The 18,359-nt window shown below is 46.3% G+C and overlaps 2 protein-coding genes across 2 annotated transcripts in view; both read left to right on the forward strand.

Moving 5' to 3' along the window:
* ENO1 (enolase 1) overlaps positions 1-18,359 on the forward strand; it is a 70,845-nt gene that overhangs the window by 18,061 nt on the left and 34,425 nt on the right. The gene's annotated exons all lie outside the window — the stretch shown is intronic.
* Positions 398-18,075, forward strand: LOC134507021 (solute carrier family 2, facilitated glucose transporter member 5-like). Its single transcript, XM_063317432.1, has 15 exons — positions 398-498; positions 6,391-6,484; positions 6,597-6,791; positions 9,894-9,955; positions 10,456-10,554; positions 11,848-12,008; positions 12,344-12,468; positions 12,905-13,057; positions 13,140-13,265; positions 13,682-13,869; positions 14,183-14,293; positions 14,816-14,917; positions 15,314-15,386; positions 16,353-16,480; positions 16,697-18,075. Exons 4-15 carry the CDS (start codon positions 9,920-9,922, stop codon positions 16,931-16,933), a joined length of 1,539 nt encoding a protein of 512 aa, XP_063173502.1. The 5' UTR covers positions 398-498; positions 6,391-6,484; positions 6,597-6,791; positions 9,894-9,919; the 3' UTR covers positions 16,934-18,075.

Below are 18,359 nucleotides of genomic sequence, written 5' to 3' on the forward strand. Positions count from 1 at the left end.
CACATTTTTTTTCTGCCCTGCAGAATTTTAAAGGAAGGGAGTTGTGTTTGCTTGCTTGTCTGGGTGACAGCTTTGTGGCTAAGAAACACCACAGAAACACCACGGTCCTGCTTTTCCTGCCAAGTAAGGTGTGTTACAGGGAAGTGTGCTATGCTCCCGGTCTTCCTTGCGTGCTGACAACCACCCCGGGGCCGGTGAGGAATTGCAGAAGGAAATCGGTTTTCCTCAAATAACCCATCCGGGCAGTCATTTTTTCCTTTTCCAAAGTAGCTGGCAGTGGAAAGGTCTGATCAGGCCGTGGCCCCTCCGAGGGAGGAAAGGTGTTGTTCCCAGGCGCAAGAGAGCAAAGTCAAACTGTGAAGCAACAAGGTTTGTGTGCCATAGAGTCCAAGGGCAGAAAAATGGCACAGTCGCTTGTTTTAGCTTGAATTTTCATCCTGCAATTGTGGTTTTCTGCTCCTTTGGTTCGGATGCGAAAAGGGGCTTGACGGGAAGTTGGTAAGTTGGGGAGGGGCTCTTAAAATGTATTCCATGATTGGAGTGTGTAAAAACAAGGGTTGTGATTTTGCACCATTAGGCACCACGTCTGTCTTGTCTTATAATGGACAGGGGTTTTTCTTCTTCCCATTCTGGCCTGTTTTTCAGCCAAGTCTATCTCGCGCACTTTTTAAAGCTAGGATTCAGCCCTTCTGTCGGGATTTGGCCCTGCTAGACGTCATTTATTATCTGATGGATCAAAAGAATTTGCCCTTGCCTTTTCTCCCTCCGATGGGCATCTTATCAGCAGGGTAAATGAAGTAATTTTTAACACTGGCGAAATAAAGCCTTGAGCATTACTGGCGCTGTAGTTTTAAAACCCGGCAGGTTGCACTTTGGGGATTTTAGCCATTTTTTGCCCTCTCCAATTCCCCTTTTTACTTCGGTTTAGTTTCTGGGTTTCCAGTATGGCCAGTGAGGTGGGCCATCCCAAGCAATTCCACACTGGTTCCCAGGCTGTGCAGGGAATTATAAAAGGGAGGTGAATGGAGCTGAGTAAAAGGGCTGCCCAAAGAGAAAATGCCATACATGAGAGAATCCAGGGGACTGAGGAGGCGATTTCTGATTGAGAGATGAAGCTCTGTCAAGTTGGTAGTCCTCAAGCTGAACTCCAGCCTCTGCAATCCGTTGCTGGGAGTGACTTACTGGCCGTTAATACTTTTCTCCTTTGGCGTGATTTTGATGGGCTTCATGTTTTCATTAGGAGTTATTTAGGGGCAATATGCAGTTATTTGTGCAAAGGAAAGCTTTGAGCCTGGAATGGGGAGAATCAGATTTAAACCAGAGCAAAGAATTAAAATGCTAGCTCAGCCTGTATCGTAATTTCAGCCTGGACCATGGGATGGCAGTGGGCTGACTTTTAAATCTCTGCAAAACTTTGGTCTGAAGTGGCTTGAAACCTCAGATCCAAGAATTGCGTTCCTGCAAATTGAAGCACTGAATTGGAACGGCTCCAAGTCCTTTCCAGAGCGACTTAAGGGTTCTAGGCAACTGGGTGATCCGAATCAAATCAAGCTTTCGAGTTGGATGGACGTCATTTCAAGGATCCTGGCCAGTGGTTTTATTGAACCAAATGTTATGGAACAAGTGTGACAGCCAAAAAGACCGTCAGCTGGGAGCAAAGTTCTCATTTCGGGGCTCGAAAAGGACATTTTTATTGCTGTGTCTGTGAATTTGGCAGTCATTTCCAGACTAATTATTTATCTTGTCCTGTGATTTTTTTTTTCCACCACTGGTAAAGCCTCTCGCTTTGATATGAACAAACTGACCCAAGATGCATGTTTAGATGCCCACTTTCAAATTCCAGCTCTTTGCAAATAAACTTTGGATACTTTCTTTAAAAAAAAAAGCTTTTAGAAAAGCTGGGGGGGTATAATGTTGAAATCAGGAACGCTCAAGAACGTGCCAAGAATTTCTATTTATTCATTTATTATTCAAATTTCTATTACTGCCCATCTCCCCCCAAAGAGGGGGACTCTGGGCAGTTTTCAACCAAAGCCAGGTCAACCTTCCCAAATACTATTTTTGGATCTCATTCATTGGATGTTTCAAGAGAATGCAAAAATATCTAGCTCCTTTTATTTCCCTCTGTACAGGTAGTCCTTGCTTAATGACCACAATTGAGTCTGGAATTTCAGTTGCTAAGCAAAGCGGTCATTAAGTGAATCTGACCCAATTTTACAACACTTTGGTGGCAGTCATTATGTGAATCACTGCCGGTGTTAAGCAAACCATGTGGTCATTAAACGAATCAATCAGTTCCCCATTGATTTTGCTTGCCAGAAGCCAGCTGGGAAGGTTGAAAATGGCAATCATGTGACCACGGGATGCTGTGACGGTCATAAATGCGAACCAGTTGCCAAGTGCCCAAATCGTGATCACGTGACTGCAGGGACTCTGTGACAGTTGTAAGTGTGAGGATTGGTCATAAGTCCTTTTTTCCAGCACCATCATAAGTCTGAACTGTCACTAAATGAATGGTTGTTAAGCGAGGACTACCTGTTTTCCATGTTTGCTTGTCTCCTAAAATCACTTCACCTGATACTTGTCACTTTAACTCTGGATCCTTGGCTGAGATATACCCTTTTCCGCTTCTTTATATGTTTAGAAACGTGGAAAGGTAACTTGTTCAGTTGCTGATGTGACTGAAATAAGCTTACTAGAAATTTGCTAGCAGTGGTTTGGAGTTTGATTGGAAACCCTGACTTTTTATGGTTGCTACTGAAATTGATACCGGACAATGGGCTGCGTTCGCACAACCTGACGAACCAGGTCAGTTCAAAAGCAAGGGGTTGCATCCTCAAATCCTGCTAAACTTGTCCAGTTTTTATTTTGATTACTTCTGGGTATGCTCGTGCGTGTTAACCTGAGTTAGTTTCGGCACCTCAGTCTGGATTGCAAAGCTTGCGGACACCGTTCCGTGCGAACCTGGAAGACAGTCTAATCTGGAGCAGCTTCAGGGCCTTAAGACAATTTCTGGTTGGGACATCAGGACGAGCTGTGCGCTGATTTATCTGGCTGAGCCTGACCAGCTTGCAACCTGCATTCCCAACCGCTGTGGCTGGTAAACTGTGGTTAGTAGCTTGGGGTGATGTATTAAGCTGTTGGAGCTTAGGCAAAAAAACACACTGAACCAGTTTAGCTCAATGCATGAACCAAGTTAGCATTCTTTTACTTCTGTCTTAAGTATTTTTCTACCAGAAGGTGCAGAGCATTCATCCCCCTTTGCAAATTGCAGTTTTGCCAAGCTTCCTGTATTAATGCAAACTCAGGCTGTTAAAAGCAGCAAGCATGGATCCCTGGAAGGCCAGAAGAGATCCCTATGAATGGGGCCATTCAAGACCCACCAGTGCCCAGCATAGCTTTGATAGTACCATAGCAAGCATCAGTGGGGTGGGGATCAAAGAGGATGGGAATGTCCTTATGAAATCTCCCCCCACCCCCATCCCTAGGGGAGGAAAGGGGTGGACACCTGCCAATTGTCCGGACTGATTGCAGAGCCAGGAGGATGAAAGGAATGTGTTAATGATTGATCCCATCAGCCTCCTGAGCCAAACCAGAGATCTCTGCCCCAAGCAGATTGCAATCTCAGCCGGGTGAATGTGACAGGCAGCGGGACAGAGGAGAAGAATGAATGGGGAAAGGGATAAAGGAAGAGGAAAGGGAGGGGGGAGGAATGCTATCTCCCTGCCTCCAAAGTCCTTTTCAGTTGCCAAGAGGCTCAAAGGATTAAGATAAGAGATAGGACAGGAGAATGCAGATGCAAAGGAAGAACTTTAAAGTGGGAGACAGATGTACAAGGGGTGGGGGAGAATCCAGGGCCCTTAACAGGTGCACAAAGTTTCCTGAAGCCAGGGGGGGTCAACCTGCGTCCATTTGCAGTGCAGCCAGAATGCGAGCAACTCCAGCTGTTTGGGGAAGCGAAACCATGGGTACAGCTGGAGCATCTAATGCAAGATCAGGAGCAATCCTGGCTCTTGAGATAGTGGCTTAATTCAAGACCCGGAGGAGAAGATGCTTGAGGTTGGGTTGAGAAAGGCCGGTGTTTCTGTGCAGAACATATTCCAGCCGTGGCCGCTGGAAGAGAAGCCTCCGTGTTACACAACTGGGTGTGTTACACGCTCACGTGCTTGGCAGTATGGTGTGGCTTTCGCCTTCATCCGAAGCCTGCTTGTACCAGCAGTCCTGCCCCAGTGGCTGTGATGATTAGGAGCGCAAAGTGCCATGGCCAGTACAAGTTTTGCAGCCTGTGAGAACCTCGCTCAACACTTTCTCCCTTTTCCATTGTGCTGAGGACTAGAAACTTGATGGGCCTTTTTAATTTAAGGTTGCTTATAGTACAGAATTCTGAGAAGGAAAAAAAAATTTGAGCTTCGCTGCTTTGGCACAAAGGAACACAGTTCTTGCCTGATTCTGCCAATACATCTCTATTTTTGAAGGGACGTATCCCGTTAGTTGCTCTGCACTGCCTCGTATCCTTTTTATGTAAGAAGTTGACTCAGTTGGGCTCTGTTGCGTAAAGTGCTTTGTGCCCAAGGCTGAAAATAAAGCAATTTATTTGGCGTATTCAGAAGAAGAGCAAGAAAAAAAGAGGAGGCCTTGTTTAAATTCTTTATCAGCTTTAGGTCTGTCCTGGCTTTTTATGCACTTCTGTGAAGGGACTGGAAAATCCATGCAAACAGCAAGATTATGCAAGATGAGGAAATGCAAATGCTATTTTGGGGGAATCACTTACCTTCTTCACCATGATGCAAAGAAAAAAAACATTAGCTTTCTGGGGTAGGGCAAGTTTAAATCCTTCATCTTGTGTCTTATTGACTGGCTGGCACACAGCAGATTTATTAAGCAAGAACATAGCTTGCTCTGTTTTATAATTATAATTATAATAATGAATATCAAGTTTTGCTTCCTACGAGAACTTAGGAGCATCCCTCTGTGCAACGTTCCTGGCAACAGTACTTTGCCCCTGCCTCTTCCTGGGGTTGTTTTTTCGCTTCCCAGGCCAGCCTTTGGCACTGGGAATCTCCTAGTGGTGCCTTATCCATTAAACAGGTCTGGCCCTCAGCCAGATTGGTGATCCTAATCATTCTTCCCCGACCCTACTCATAACTGCAGAAAACCAACAATGCAGTTTTCTGCCACTTTAAGGTATGGCGTACCCAGATGATCCTTTAAGAATAAATCTAAAAACTCCTTTCTTGCCCACCCCACCCCATACCTGGGAATGACTAGTCCCTGTTGCACTGTATCATCACTGCACCCTTTGCAGCCCTTAGTCTCACCCACAAGGCCTCCGTTCAAAACTCCCATTCAAACTGATCCAAAGCCGCCACCTCCTGCTCCTAAGCAAAGCCCCTGAATTGCTAAAAACGCTTCCTGTTGATCGGACCGTAACGCAAACATCCTTGGAACTTCGGCCCCTTTGGTGGGGTGGGGGCTCATCTGCAGTCTTGGAAGCTCCTTTTTCCTGCAGCACCGTGCACCCTCTTTCCTTAGAACAGCCGTGCCACGAAAGAGGAGTCTTCACAGTATTGGCCAGAGGCTGCAAGGTGCAGCCCCAATGTGGTTTCATGCCCATCTGAGACTGGAAGCCTTTCCGAAAGGCGGTATGAGAAGTTGAGCCAGCCACAAAGAATCCCCCGCAAAATCTGGGGGGCACACTCAAAAGCAGTTGTCTCAATGGTTAAAATCCATGCTGGCCACTGGCAAGGATTTGCACCAGCGTTTAACCACCACCCGTGCTGGAAAGTGACTGAGTCATCAACTGGGAAGGATCGGAACACAGCAGGTGCAAGTGAAAAAGACTTGGTCATCTGATAGCCTTCGGGTTATCAGTACTCAATTGTTCTTATAAACCGAGCACATGCTGACTTGCAAGGCAGAGTTGGTACCAAAGATCAGCTGTGCGAAGCAAAATCTAAACCGGTAAATATCATATAATCCGGACTGGTGAAGAGGACCGTTCCTGTTTTAAGAGCTAAGATCTTCGTTCTTAAAACAGGAACGAAGATCTTCCAGGATTTCTTTGTACGCGATATATATGTGTAAGAAGAGAAAGGCAAACATTGATACAAGGTTAAGAGTCATTAAAAAACAACAACCCACCCATGTCTGACCCAAATAAGTGCATCTGGGTTTGGTGCCAAAATGTAAACCAGGTTGTTACGCTTGTATCTGCTTTCTAAAGGATGCCAGTTCCAAATCTGTAGCCGCAAAAATGTCACTTATTTTTCCCAGGGGTAGAATTCGGAGAAAGGTGAGTTGCAGAAACTCTAGGAAGTGGAGGAGGAAGTATATTTAGGCCTCTTACCATTTCTGGTTTAAATGTGATAACCATCCACTTGAATTTTACAGCTCTGAGGACACGGCCAGGGTGGCAGGACCTGCTTGACCGACTGAGCCGGGGAACTTTGTCAATCCAGATGTGGGGGAGAGATCCAGCTGTTGGGTAGGAACCAGCCCTTGAGAGTTCATGTGGCTTGGTTATCCCCTCCAGATCAAATGTGGGAGGGAAATGCCAAGATAATTAATAAGCTTCTATGCCTTTCTTATATTCCCAGGTGGAACTGCGTGGCTGGGGGCATGCTGCAAAGGCCAGAATTTGGGCATTTGTTTTCTCAAAGTGGTGAGCAGCTGGGCTGAGATCCTGCGCTCCTGAATGTTGGAGAGAACATGATGGAGAGAAACAAGGGATGGGATATTTTTCCGGCACTGGAATAATAGTCTTGTTACCAAATCCCTGCTTGTTGTAATAGGTGAGTAAACAACGAAGGCTTCTTGCGTTGAGCCCAGTCAATTCCACGCACACCTCTAAGTCGTTAACTTGGGAACAATAGGGAAGACAGTTCCCATTTAACCAAACTGCCCATCCCAGCTTTTTGAGATAAGTGTAGGCTGATTACGTTAGTGATTAAGGAAGAAAGAAATGTATTTTTTTGTCCTGAATAGGTGGAGAAGGGCTTGTGAGATGGAATACCTTGAAACAGACTTTGCATATATTGGTGATAAAGATGTGCTGGCCTATTTACAAACTTTAGGACACCCTGGAGTGTAGGATAAAATGATTAAGTCTATAGGGAAGGGAAAAAAACTGGGAAGAAATAAAAGACAAAGCGATTTATTGGCCTCCCGGTATCCCAAATCGCACTCCTGGTTTTTCAGCTAAACCAAATAGAGAAAAAGAGGAAAATAAAATTACAACCATATTTTTTTTTTTTTAAAAAGAAGTCTATGTCCCATTCTACAAAACTGGTGTGCCCAGATATCCTGCCTGCATTAATTTGACTGAAAAAAAATAATTCAGTATTTCTAAGCATCCCTCTAATAATAATAATAATAATAATTTATTAAATTTACATGCCACCCAACTCCCAGCAACTCTGGGAAAAATCCCTGGGCATTTTGGAGAGGATTTTGTGCTCCAAGCTTTGATGGATATATTTGTTAGCTGCTCTGTTTGATTTATTTCTTTTCCTGAATGGTTTGGCGAGCATTCCAAAATGGGGAAAATGGCATATCCAAGGTTGGTCCTGCACCTTTTCAGAACAAAGCAAAAATTATTTTATGCTTTTGGGAAGCATGGGTGTTGCTCTGTGGATCCCTCTGCAAAGGGGGTTAGCTTTTTCCGTTTCCTTCTGGTGGGCTGGAAAGACCCTAATTGACAACTGGAGGTGTGGAGGAGCAAAGCAGGGATGGCATCTTTCACCCCATGGAGAATGAGGAATTTCCCCCTCTCACTCGACCGGCCAATTTGGGGTCTGCGCTGGGCCTCCGCGCTGGAGGTATTTTAGTGGGATTGAAATGAAGGGCCACTGAGGTCATTCCAGCCTGAGAAGGCTCTTTTAAAAAGCCAGAGGCTTCCCAGAGGGTGTCTGGCGAGTTTATATGTTGGGGGTCACGTAAGCAATGGTTGGTCCCTCCCCATACCCTTACAGAAAAGGAATTTTCCAGGGAGGAGGGGGTGGGGTCAGAAAAAGGAGGGAGTATAAGGGCTTTGTGTAGCCTTTGGCTTGCTGAATCACATCAGCTCAGCTCTGGAGGGCCTCTGCGAAACCCAGACATCTTTGCAGGGCAGGAAACAACGGGCAGAAAGAAGGGATTTGTGCAGCAGGAAGGTAAGGAAGAAAATAAAAGGTCCACTGGGAGGGATTTTTGGAATCATCTTGGGTAGAACCTGCTTTGCAAAGGAATTTTTTTTTTTTTTGAGAGTTGGGTCCAGCTGTTTAGTAAACTTTGCAGGAATTGTGTTTGTAAATGTGTGTTTTGATCGCAATGGGTTATTGGATCCCCAGTTTTCTCCCACCACAAGTCCTCCAGAGGGGCAGTAGCCCCCATCACCCCAGCCAGCTAGTTGGGGATGATGGGATCCTGCAGACGAAAAGAAGGGAGGGAGCCAAATTGGGGGGAAAATGGGAAGAATTGAAGCGGAAAGGAGAAAGCAGGAGGCTTGGAAAAACTCAGGAGAAAGAAGGAGGAAAAAACTTATTTGGAATTAATCAACATTCATGGATCATGTCCCTAGTTTAAAGCAGCTGGCTGTTTTCCATGAGATTTCTGTATTTTTGTTTCAGTTGCACTCTCCGAGAGAAACCCTTTGTCAAAATCGATCACTACCTAATTGCATAACTTTTTAGCCAGAATCTTAACTCCTTGCCTAGAGGTTCTGCTGGTCCTTCTCTGTTTCTTTAGAAATTTTAACTGGTTCTGAGCACAATGGAATGGCCCATGTGCCATTATTTTCCCCTTGGCATTGTGCACCCTGCACTTCTCTTGCAAACATTATGCAGCCGAAAGCAAATTATTTCCTAACTCCAGGTAGATTTGTAGCCTTTGAGGATCCCCTCTTGACTTGAGGACTTCCAGAAGTGCTGGACTACAACTCCTATCAGCCCCAGCCGGGGGCCCTGTTGGGTTTTTTGAATAGGATATTTGGAGTTGGCTGTAATCAAGCTTCAAAATGCCGTTTTTTTGAAACTAGCTACTGTTAGTTGACAAAAAATAATTTCCCGAACCAGCATCCTGCTTCTAACCCAGTCAGCCAGATGTTCTACAACTCCTGGTCCCAAAAACCTGGAATTTGCTGCTTCTAATCCTGAAGTCACTAAATAGGACTATTTTCCCAATTTGTTTTTTTTTCCCTAATCCCCTTGTTAAACTTTCTGCCTAACCTTTTCTTTTTAAAAGCTAGTTTTAAAAACTTCTTGCCAAAATGTGTGCCCTGCAATCCAAGACTTCTCAGGGGTCCTCGACTACACTTCCAATAAGTCCCAGGCTGTGATTATGGGAGCTGTAATACCAACAACAGGAGGGGCCTGGCACGCCTCTGCTGTGTGGTTTTGAAAACAATAATGGGGGCATTTGTGAGTCCTTCTGAAAGACATCTGGGTAGGGTCCCCAAAGGAGAATTTGGGGAAGAGAGAATGGCTGGAGCCATCAAACAAAGGATTTTTTGCTTTCTTCCTGCCATGTTGAAGCGTGACCAGAATCCATCTCTTTTCCCAGCCATTCCCGTAACAAAGCCAGGGCTTGACTAAGGGCTCACAAAGAGTTTTTCCCACCCTCTCCATCATGTGATGCGACCCAACATGGGAATGGGAATGTTGTGTCCACAGAGGGTGCTCTGCCACCAGCTCTTGGACACGTGGTCCCTACCCCTTTTTGCTTGCAGATCCAGGGGTGGTGGGGGGAATGAGCCTCAAATGAACCATGCTGAAGCTTGGAAAGGTCCAGGGTGTCCCTTTTATCCAGGACGGAGCTGTAAAATAAATTGCCCTGCGTCACCAACTTATCTCATTTATTACAAATAATTGCACACGTTTCGTGGGATTTATTTTTTCTTTCTCCATTCCTCCGTTTAGGTCCGCGGGGCAGAAAGAGTTTCAAAATGCCACGGTCTAAGCCAGAGGAACCCAGGAAGGGGGTGAGTGCAATTTTGATGGAGGGGGGGCAAACAGAAATGCGGGGAGACAGGAGGACCTTGTGGGGATCTGCGACAGATCTAGGAAGGATGACTGGGCAGGCAGACCGCTGTAATAAACGTTTTTAAAGGCTGTTTCACTGTTTGGCTGGGGCAATCATAGCGTGGATTGCGAGGACTGCCAGCACGTCACCAATTCTGTTGGTGGGACGGTGGTCTCTGGGTGAACAGCCACAAAATGGAGTGGGCGTGAGTATGTAGGCTTAAGGTCCAGGCAGATTTGAGACCCCCCCTTAATTTTCTCTGCATGCCTGAAAAATACCGTTGAGATGTTCTACATGTCGGCTTACCAATTCCCTGAAGTTAACTTCCCATTTTGCAGATGGGAAGACTGAGGCAGGAAAGAATGGTGTGCCATAGCTAAGCTGGGAGGGTCGGTTAGGAGGATTATTTCTACACGGGCTTCCCAGCTTGACGGTTCCACACCCCTCGCTCCTTTGCAGAGAATGACGGTCATGCTGGCGCTGGTGACCCTCGTAGCTGCCTTTGGATCGTCCTTCCAGTACGGATACAATGTCTCTGTGATCAATTCTCCAGCTACGGTTCGTTGCAGGCGGGTTGTCTGAACCATTTATTTGGGGTGGATAAATGGCAAAGAAGGCAGAGATTCTTCCCAAGGGGCTCTTACTTTTCCAGTTTTGCTAAAGGAAAACCCTTTTTCTTGGTGTTGGCTTCTGCCCCTCTCTCTGCATGGAGCAAGCTCCCAGGCTCCCTGGTACTCTGGGCACAATCTGGATTAAGTCCGCTTAAATTTCCCCTTGAGAACACAAAGTCGTGGCAACCCCTGGTTATAATTCGGAGATAAAGCGCCTGCTTCTGCTTTTCGGCACCTCTTGTCCAAAAGTTTGGAGTTACCAGAACATCCTGTCTGAGCCTCTGCAACAGTGTTTCTTAACCGTGGCCACTTTAAGACGTGTGGACTTCAACTCCCAGAATTCCCCACCCAGCCACATCTTAAAGTTGCCAAGTTTGAGAAATGCTGGCTTAGATCCTAAACTCCTGTGAGCAAAGAATAAGGACAGAAAAACTGCAGGGCCAAATCTCATCTGCAATGATCCCGATTAATGGAAAGAAAATCAAAACAAGCAGCAGGTAAGGACAAGACCAAATCACAGGAGTCTAATGTTGTTTTGTGCCATGCTGGCTGGGGAATTCTGGGAGTTGAAGTCCACACATCGCAAAGCTGTCAAGGTTGAGAAACACTGCTCTACAAAGAAGGGAGAATCTGGTTGCCGAAGACCAGAATCAGTTTTCTGATGTATTTTATTTTTATTTATTTTATTTATCACATTTCTTCACCGTCCATCTCGACAAACAACTCTGGGCATTTGTAGATAAGAGCTTCCATGTCTGTTCCTCTCTCTGTGTGGTCTGTATCTAACCCCACACAAAAACAGACTGTTTCTGTGATAAAAAGTTAGCTTGCTGATGGGAAAGTCCCTGGCCTGAAGTTCAGAGAAAGCTGCAAACAAATCCAGTAATTTAAAGTGAAATGGGTTCCAGCCAGGCAGATGCACCTCTCCCCAAGCCGCACCCTTGGCTCAGGCTCTGTGATTTGCAAACTGCGGTTAAGGGCTTAGTGTGGTACGGATCAACCAATGTACAAATCATGGATGAAACAAAGCAGGGTTTAGAGAGAGAGAGAGTGGCCACTCTTTTCAGCCCAAACTTTTAATCTTGCTTAAATTCACTTGGGCCAACCCTGGTGCTTTCTGGCTGAAGATGGTGAGGATTGGCACCCAACCCATTGGAAGCCCACCACCACCTTTTGTGGTTATTGGGTGGTGGTTGATCCTCCCCTGATTTGTCCTTTCTTCCACCCCTCCTCCTTCCAGTTCATGCAACAATTTTACAACGAAACTTACCAGGAGCGATACAGTAAATTTATGGATGAAAACTTGATGACTGCCCTCTGGTCCCTCAGTGTGTCCTTCTTCCCGCTTGGGGGGTTCTTTGGATCGCTGATGGTGGGCCCCATGGTGAACAGCTGTGGCAGGTAGGTGGAAGATCTCCTTCTCTGCTTGCACAACTCGCATCCTGGGCTGGGCGTGGTGCTTCTGCTGGTCTGGGAGAGGCCAAACTGGATTTTCTGGCCAGGGAAGTTGAGATTGGGCAGAGGAGCAGCTGCTCCAGGATGACCTCTGGCTTGGCTTTCCTCCTTGGTGTTGTTGGATGTCCAAGCACAGAGAATCTCCCGTGTGGATCTGATGATGGTCTTCTGTTGGGCACAGAAGCGTCTTATCTAGGGAGGAAGGGGGTTGAGGGCCAGGTCGTCATCCTTTGGGAATCTTGAATCTTCTGAACCTCTTGAGATGTTCTCCCCCTTTCCAGAAAGGGCACGCTACTCATCAACAACATCTTCTCCATCATCCCTGCCATCCTCATGGGGACCTCCAAGGTGGCGAAGACCTTCGAGGTGATCATCATCTGCCGCATCATCATCGGAATCTGTGCAGGTGAGCCCCCGGGGCTAAGATGAGTCAGGCAAGTGTGAAATTGGGGCAACAGGCCAGGGGAGCATGGTGGGGGACATGAAAAGCTTGCTTTTTGAAAGCTTAGCAGGGCTGAGCAGAGGGCCACCCTTGGCAGCAACTCCTTCAGGGAGATGCCCGTGCCGAAGAGATGTGGAAATCTCCGGGGTTTGTAAATCCACACATTTCTCCTGCCGATCAAGCAGGAGGGAGAAAGGTGTGGGTTAGAGGTTGGGGATACAGGTTAGGAAGATGCAAAAAACTATGCAGAAAAGGGGTGCAGAAGAAAGCGAAGAATCATCCTTTACCAATGGAACACACAGTGTTGTTGTGGCGCATCTGGGCAGGAAAACCGTCATTTGGGGGTGAGGGGGGCGTGCCCCACTGCACTGTCCTGCATCTGTTGTTGTTTCCGAGTCAGGCCTTTCTTCCAACGTTGTCCCCATGTACCTTGGGGAGATGTCCCCCAAAAACCTCAGAGGAGCTGTCGGGGTGATGCCGCAGCTGTTCATCACGGTGGGGATCTTGGTGGCTCAGATCCTGGGAATGAGGATGATCCTGGGAAGTGCCAAAGGTAAACTGGGGGGGCACCTGCCGGGTGGGGATTGGTGCGGGCGGCGCGGGGCGTCGTAACGCTTCCCCCCCTTTTGTTGCAGGGTGGCCGATCCTCTTGGGTCTAACGGGAGTGCCCGCCGCATTGCAGCTTCTACTGCTGCCCTTTTTTCCCGAGAGCCCGAGGTACCTGCTGATCCAGAAAGGGGATGAAGAGAGCGCAAGAACAGGTACATTTCCAGCTGGTCCTTCTGGGAAAATGCGCCTCCCAGTGATGCTCGAGCAATTTGGCTGCCTTGAGTTTTCCTCCTCCCTCCTCCTCCTCTCTGTGTTGTGTCTTTTTTGATTCTCAGTTGAAAACCAAAGGGTCTGGGAGGTTTCTCCAGATATTAAACCAGTATCTGTCAGGCTTACACAATTATAAATTATAAAATTATAAAGCTTTGGCTTTATAATTCTGGGGTGGATGTTGGGAGGAGGCTTCGCTCAGTTTAATACATCCCTCTAGTGCAAGAGTAAAAGTTCTGTCCCCCATGCAGATGGGTACATTGGTGGCCCCCAGATGTGGCTGAACTACAATTCCCAGCACCCCTTGCTCTCATCCTGGTTTCCCGTGAGACCATTTTCCTCTGTTTCTCCCGTCCAGCTTTGAAGAAGCTACGAGGCTGGGACGACGTGGAGGACGAGATGGAGGAGATGCGACAGGAAGACCTAGTGGAGAAAGCTGAGGGGCGGATGTCAGTGCTGACCCTCTTCACCTACCGAGGCCTTCGGTGGCAACTCATCTCCATCATCGTCTTGATGATGGGGCAGCAGCTCTCTGGGGTTAACGCAGTAAGTAAGAATCCTGCCACTGCGCACTAAGAAGTTAGGGGGTTCTCAGAGGTCATCCAGACCCACCCCTCACCCATGCAGCCGTGGCATCTCTTCTCTAAACTGAACTATTGAGATAATGGTTTGGAGAGTGGGATGGGTTGAAAGAATTGGTCAAGTTTTACCAGCTGGTGGAGAGAAATCTAAACTGTGTTGGGGGCCCAGGGATCCTTGGATGGGAGACCACAAGGAAATCTTAAGGCTGTAGAGACCAGGGGATGTCAACTTCACTGTCTTGGGGCTGACCAAAAGGCTGTTTCGATCTGATTTGCAGGTGTACTATTATGCTGACCGAATCTATATGAATGCAGGAATAGAGGAAAACAATGTGCAGTTTGTCACAGTGGGAACAGGAGCCGTCAACGTAGTCATGACTGTCGTTGCGGTATGTTGGCTACTCTTTTGCCCCCCCTTATTTGGCCCAACAAAGGTTTGCCCGATGTCCTTGCTTTGCGGTCATTTGTGATCAGCTTTTATTGACGACGGGATAACCCACACGGACACCAGTTTGCAGCTTGTTAAAAATATTGTTTTCTTGAGAATTACTCTGGTCTTAAAGATGAAATACATCCTTCACATGCTTACCCCCATTCACAGAGATGTTGATGATGATGGTCTGATTTATTTTGATTTTGCTTTGAGAGAGAGAGGGAAAAGAAACACACAGCTAAAATGGCTTGTCCTTCCTAGCCAAACAAATATCAAAGGAAATTAAGCTGGACTTAGGAATCCTTACTCTCCCCAGCTATGAAAGAAGGGAATGCGGACGGCAGAGTTTGTCAACAACATGAAGTTTGAAGGATTTTGGGAGGGCGTTGAAGGGAAAGACGAGGGAGCGGGGGTGAGCTCAGTAGGTGCCTTATGGTCTTGGTTTTCACAATCTAGCTCTTTCCTTTTCCCCCTCTAGGTATTTATCATTGAGTCTCTGGGACGAAGGATTTTGCTTCTGGCTGGTTTTGGGATCTGCTGCGTTGCCTGTGCTGTGCTAACCATAGCGCTGAATCTCAAAGTTTGTAAAAAAAAAAAAAAAAAAGGCCTTTGATTGGCTGGAAGGGAAGAGGATCAGGGTAGAGCATCCAGAGAAAAAACCCACAATTGTAGCCTAGATTCCTCCATAACATGCTTTCTTTTGGTAATGATACATGGGAATGACCATGGGAGACAGGAGGGAGAGCTGCAGACTGGATGTGTAAAAGATTTCTCAGCCCACCGAAGGAGGGGAGGCGTGGGAAACACTTCAGAAGGGACCCTCCCTAGTTTTCCGGAAAGTAAAAGGAGAGGAAGGGAGAAATACTTTTAGGCTTGCAAAATTCTGTTAATATAACCTTACAATTAAGATAGAGCTAGTATTCCTTGTCCTCAAAGGGCTAACACTTTTGTTTCTGCCATTTCCCCCACCCCCCAGATGATTACGTGGATGCCTTACATCAGCATTGCCTGCATACTCTCCTACGTCATCGGACACGCAATTGGAGCAAGTGAGTAGAGCCGTCGCTTGGGTTGGACGTATGCTCAGAGGACGTACAAATCAGCCTTAAATCTGGGTCAGCTTGTCAGGGCATCAACACCGTCTGCTCAATATTAACGATATACCCTGACATAAGGAGAGAAAATTGTCTCTCTGCATGAGGCTACAAGCTGGACCGGGATGCCAATAAATTCCACCCCCCAAAAAAGTGTAACAGCACTTTCAGATCCCCCCCACCACCACCAAGAAACCGTTTGGATGATTCCATGAAATCACTAAGAGTCAGGCTTGACTTGACAGAGTTTTGAGTTTTAAACCCTGTTTGCAGGGTTTCTGTGCAGATCAGGGTTTCTCAACCTTGGGAACTTTAAGATGGGTGGACTTCAACTTCCAGAATTCCATGCTGGCTGTGGAATTCTGGGAGTTGAAGTCCACCCATCTTAAAATTCCCAAGGTTGAGAAACACTGGTCCAGACACTCACCCTTATAGTAATTGAACTGGGCATTATAAAACAAGGGCTACTTTTTGCTGAAGAAAGAAAAAAATGAATTTGTGATTTATGGGTTTGATGATTTGTACAGGTAGCTTGTAGAAGCAGGAAACTATGATGTAATCTTAGAGAAGGTAAAATATAAATGCATTTATAACCGCTGTCAAAAAGATCGGAAGCCGCTTCTTTATAATCTTTTCTTTTTCTTTTCTATTTTTTTCTTGTTCTATTTTCTTTCCTACTTACTATTCTTCTTTCCTTTCTTTGTATTGCTTTTCCCTTGTTAAAAATGCCTCTAATAAAAATTATACATATTGAAGTTTCTAGTCCTTATGAAGCAACCTCAGTGGAAAGGGGTAGGCAATGCCAGCTTGCATTTTGTGTTCTTAAAAGCTCAGCAAGGTGGGGGAAAATGAAGTTGAATTGGCTTTTCTTGGATAGATGAAGGCAACCCCCTTTCTTCTTCCCAATTCCTTCTCTTCCAGGCCCAATTCCAAGCGTCATGATCATGGAAATGTTTCTGCAGTCGTCTCGGCCCGCCGCATTCATGGTGGGAGGTTCTGTGCACTGGCTTTCAAACTTCACCGTTGGGCTTGTTTTCAGCTACCTAGAGGTAATTGTTTTAAGTTCTGAAATTCTTTGCAATTTATTTATGTATTTACACTTTGCAAAAGAAAGATGGACGCGACTGAGGGATGTTGGTTGGATTGGAGGCAAAGCTTTACCACCCTTACGGGTGGATGGTTCCATGCAAGACCAAAGCCTCAGCTTGATTTGAACCCACCAAGGTTTCTCACAAAATTGTCCTGTGTCCTTGTTCCTTCTCCAGCGAGGGCTCGGCCCCTACTGCTTCCTCATTTTTTGCGCCATCTGCTTGGCCACCGCGGTTTATGTCTTCCTCATCGTCCCCGAAACCAAGAACAAAACCTTTATGGAAATCAACCAGATCATGGCCAAGAGGAACGGCACCGAAGAACAGGCAGAGAAGGATGAATTGAAGGATTTCACCGCCGTTCCTGCCCCGTACGGGAAGAAAATCGAGGGGGACAGAACCAGCGCGTTGTAAGGACTTACAGCCCACCAAATTTCCTCCACGTTATGGTGGTTCCGGTGTAAATAAAACCGCAGAACTGTGCCTTAAGCTTCTCCGGTTTGCAACACGCCTGGCATCTTTTTCCAAGTCTGCGGACACAGGGCACCCTCAAAATCTGAGCTGTCCACGGAGAAAGTGGGCGCACGAACATTGCCGTTTCTCAGAAGTCGCCTTCCAAGTTGGGAACGGAGTTAGCGGGATCTCAGCGGAAAAGATCCTGCTTTGGAAGTTCTGCTAACATTGGCACGCTCAGGAGCTGCAAATGGGTGAAACGGGGCCTGTTTCCGACAGGGCGGACCCTGAACAATTCTTAAGTATTTTTTGCTGTTGTTGTTCTTGCATATGGATGCATTTGGGCTCTGTATTGGGAGAGCAAGGAAATAATTATTTGCTCTCCACATGTATGACAATGGTGCTGAGAGAGACCCCCCGTTTCATAAACTGAAATTTAAGGGGCGCGTTTTATTGTCACCCCGCCAGCTTCTCCCTGAGGTGATGCCTTCCAGATGCGTCATCCGGTCTGGCTGTGTACTCTAACACAATGTAGTTGTGCTACACTACATTTTGCAAGTTTTGTGCCATGTCGCTGTGGTCTCCCAACCTTTCCTTTCTGCCCCTACATTCAAGAGAACCACTTCTAAATTAGACAAAACCATCTCCTCCTCCTTTAGGTTGAGCTATTTCAGATCCCAGGCTGTGGTCTGAGACAGGAAAATTTTCCCCGAACATAGAAGGCTACCCTTTCAGGGCTCTATTAGCCAGGGTCCCTGACATGCTAGATATCAGCCATGCATTCCATTTTAGAGGCAGATCTCCGGATCCCTGCATTCCAGGTGAGCTTTCAGGGGTTTTGGCAGCAAGGGAGCCCACCTGAAAAATAAATTCCATCCCTAGGAATATTCCCATGCTGAGCTCAAGTGGGCTCCCACAACCTTTGTTTTTGATTTTCTATTTCTTTGTCCTTTTCTTTCGTTTTCCAAATGAAAATGCAAGGAGGTTGTAAATATCCTGCAATGGATTTGTGTGGGGGGCTTTGCTTTTTTTTTTTTTTGCTGGATTTTTTTCCCCCAAGGTGTGGGGGAATATATATTTTGCACAAAGGATCGCGGTGTATTTTTTTTTTAGTGCGGCAAAATAAAATAGTCATTGGAGAAAGCTTGAAAAGATGCAAAGCGTTTGTTCAAATCAGGTCTGAGCTGGCTTGTGTTCGGTGGAAATAAGGCAATGCTGTGACTGCCACACTGGGATATATTTACAGAGAGAGAGAGTGATTGCTGGGGAGGATAAATCGGATCTGGAACCCAAATGTGGGTTCCAAATATCCCTAAATAACACTGTGATTTTTTTAAAAAATTAATAATAATAATATTTTATAGCTAAAAATATTAATGCCCTTCAG

This window comes from Candoia aspera, chromosome 18 (genome assembly GCF_035149785.1).
Source record: "Candoia aspera isolate rCanAsp1 chromosome 18, rCanAsp1.hap2, whole genome shotgun sequence".
In the NCBI taxonomy this organism is placed as follows: Eukaryota; Metazoa; Chordata; class Lepidosauria; order Squamata; family Boidae; genus Candoia; species Candoia aspera.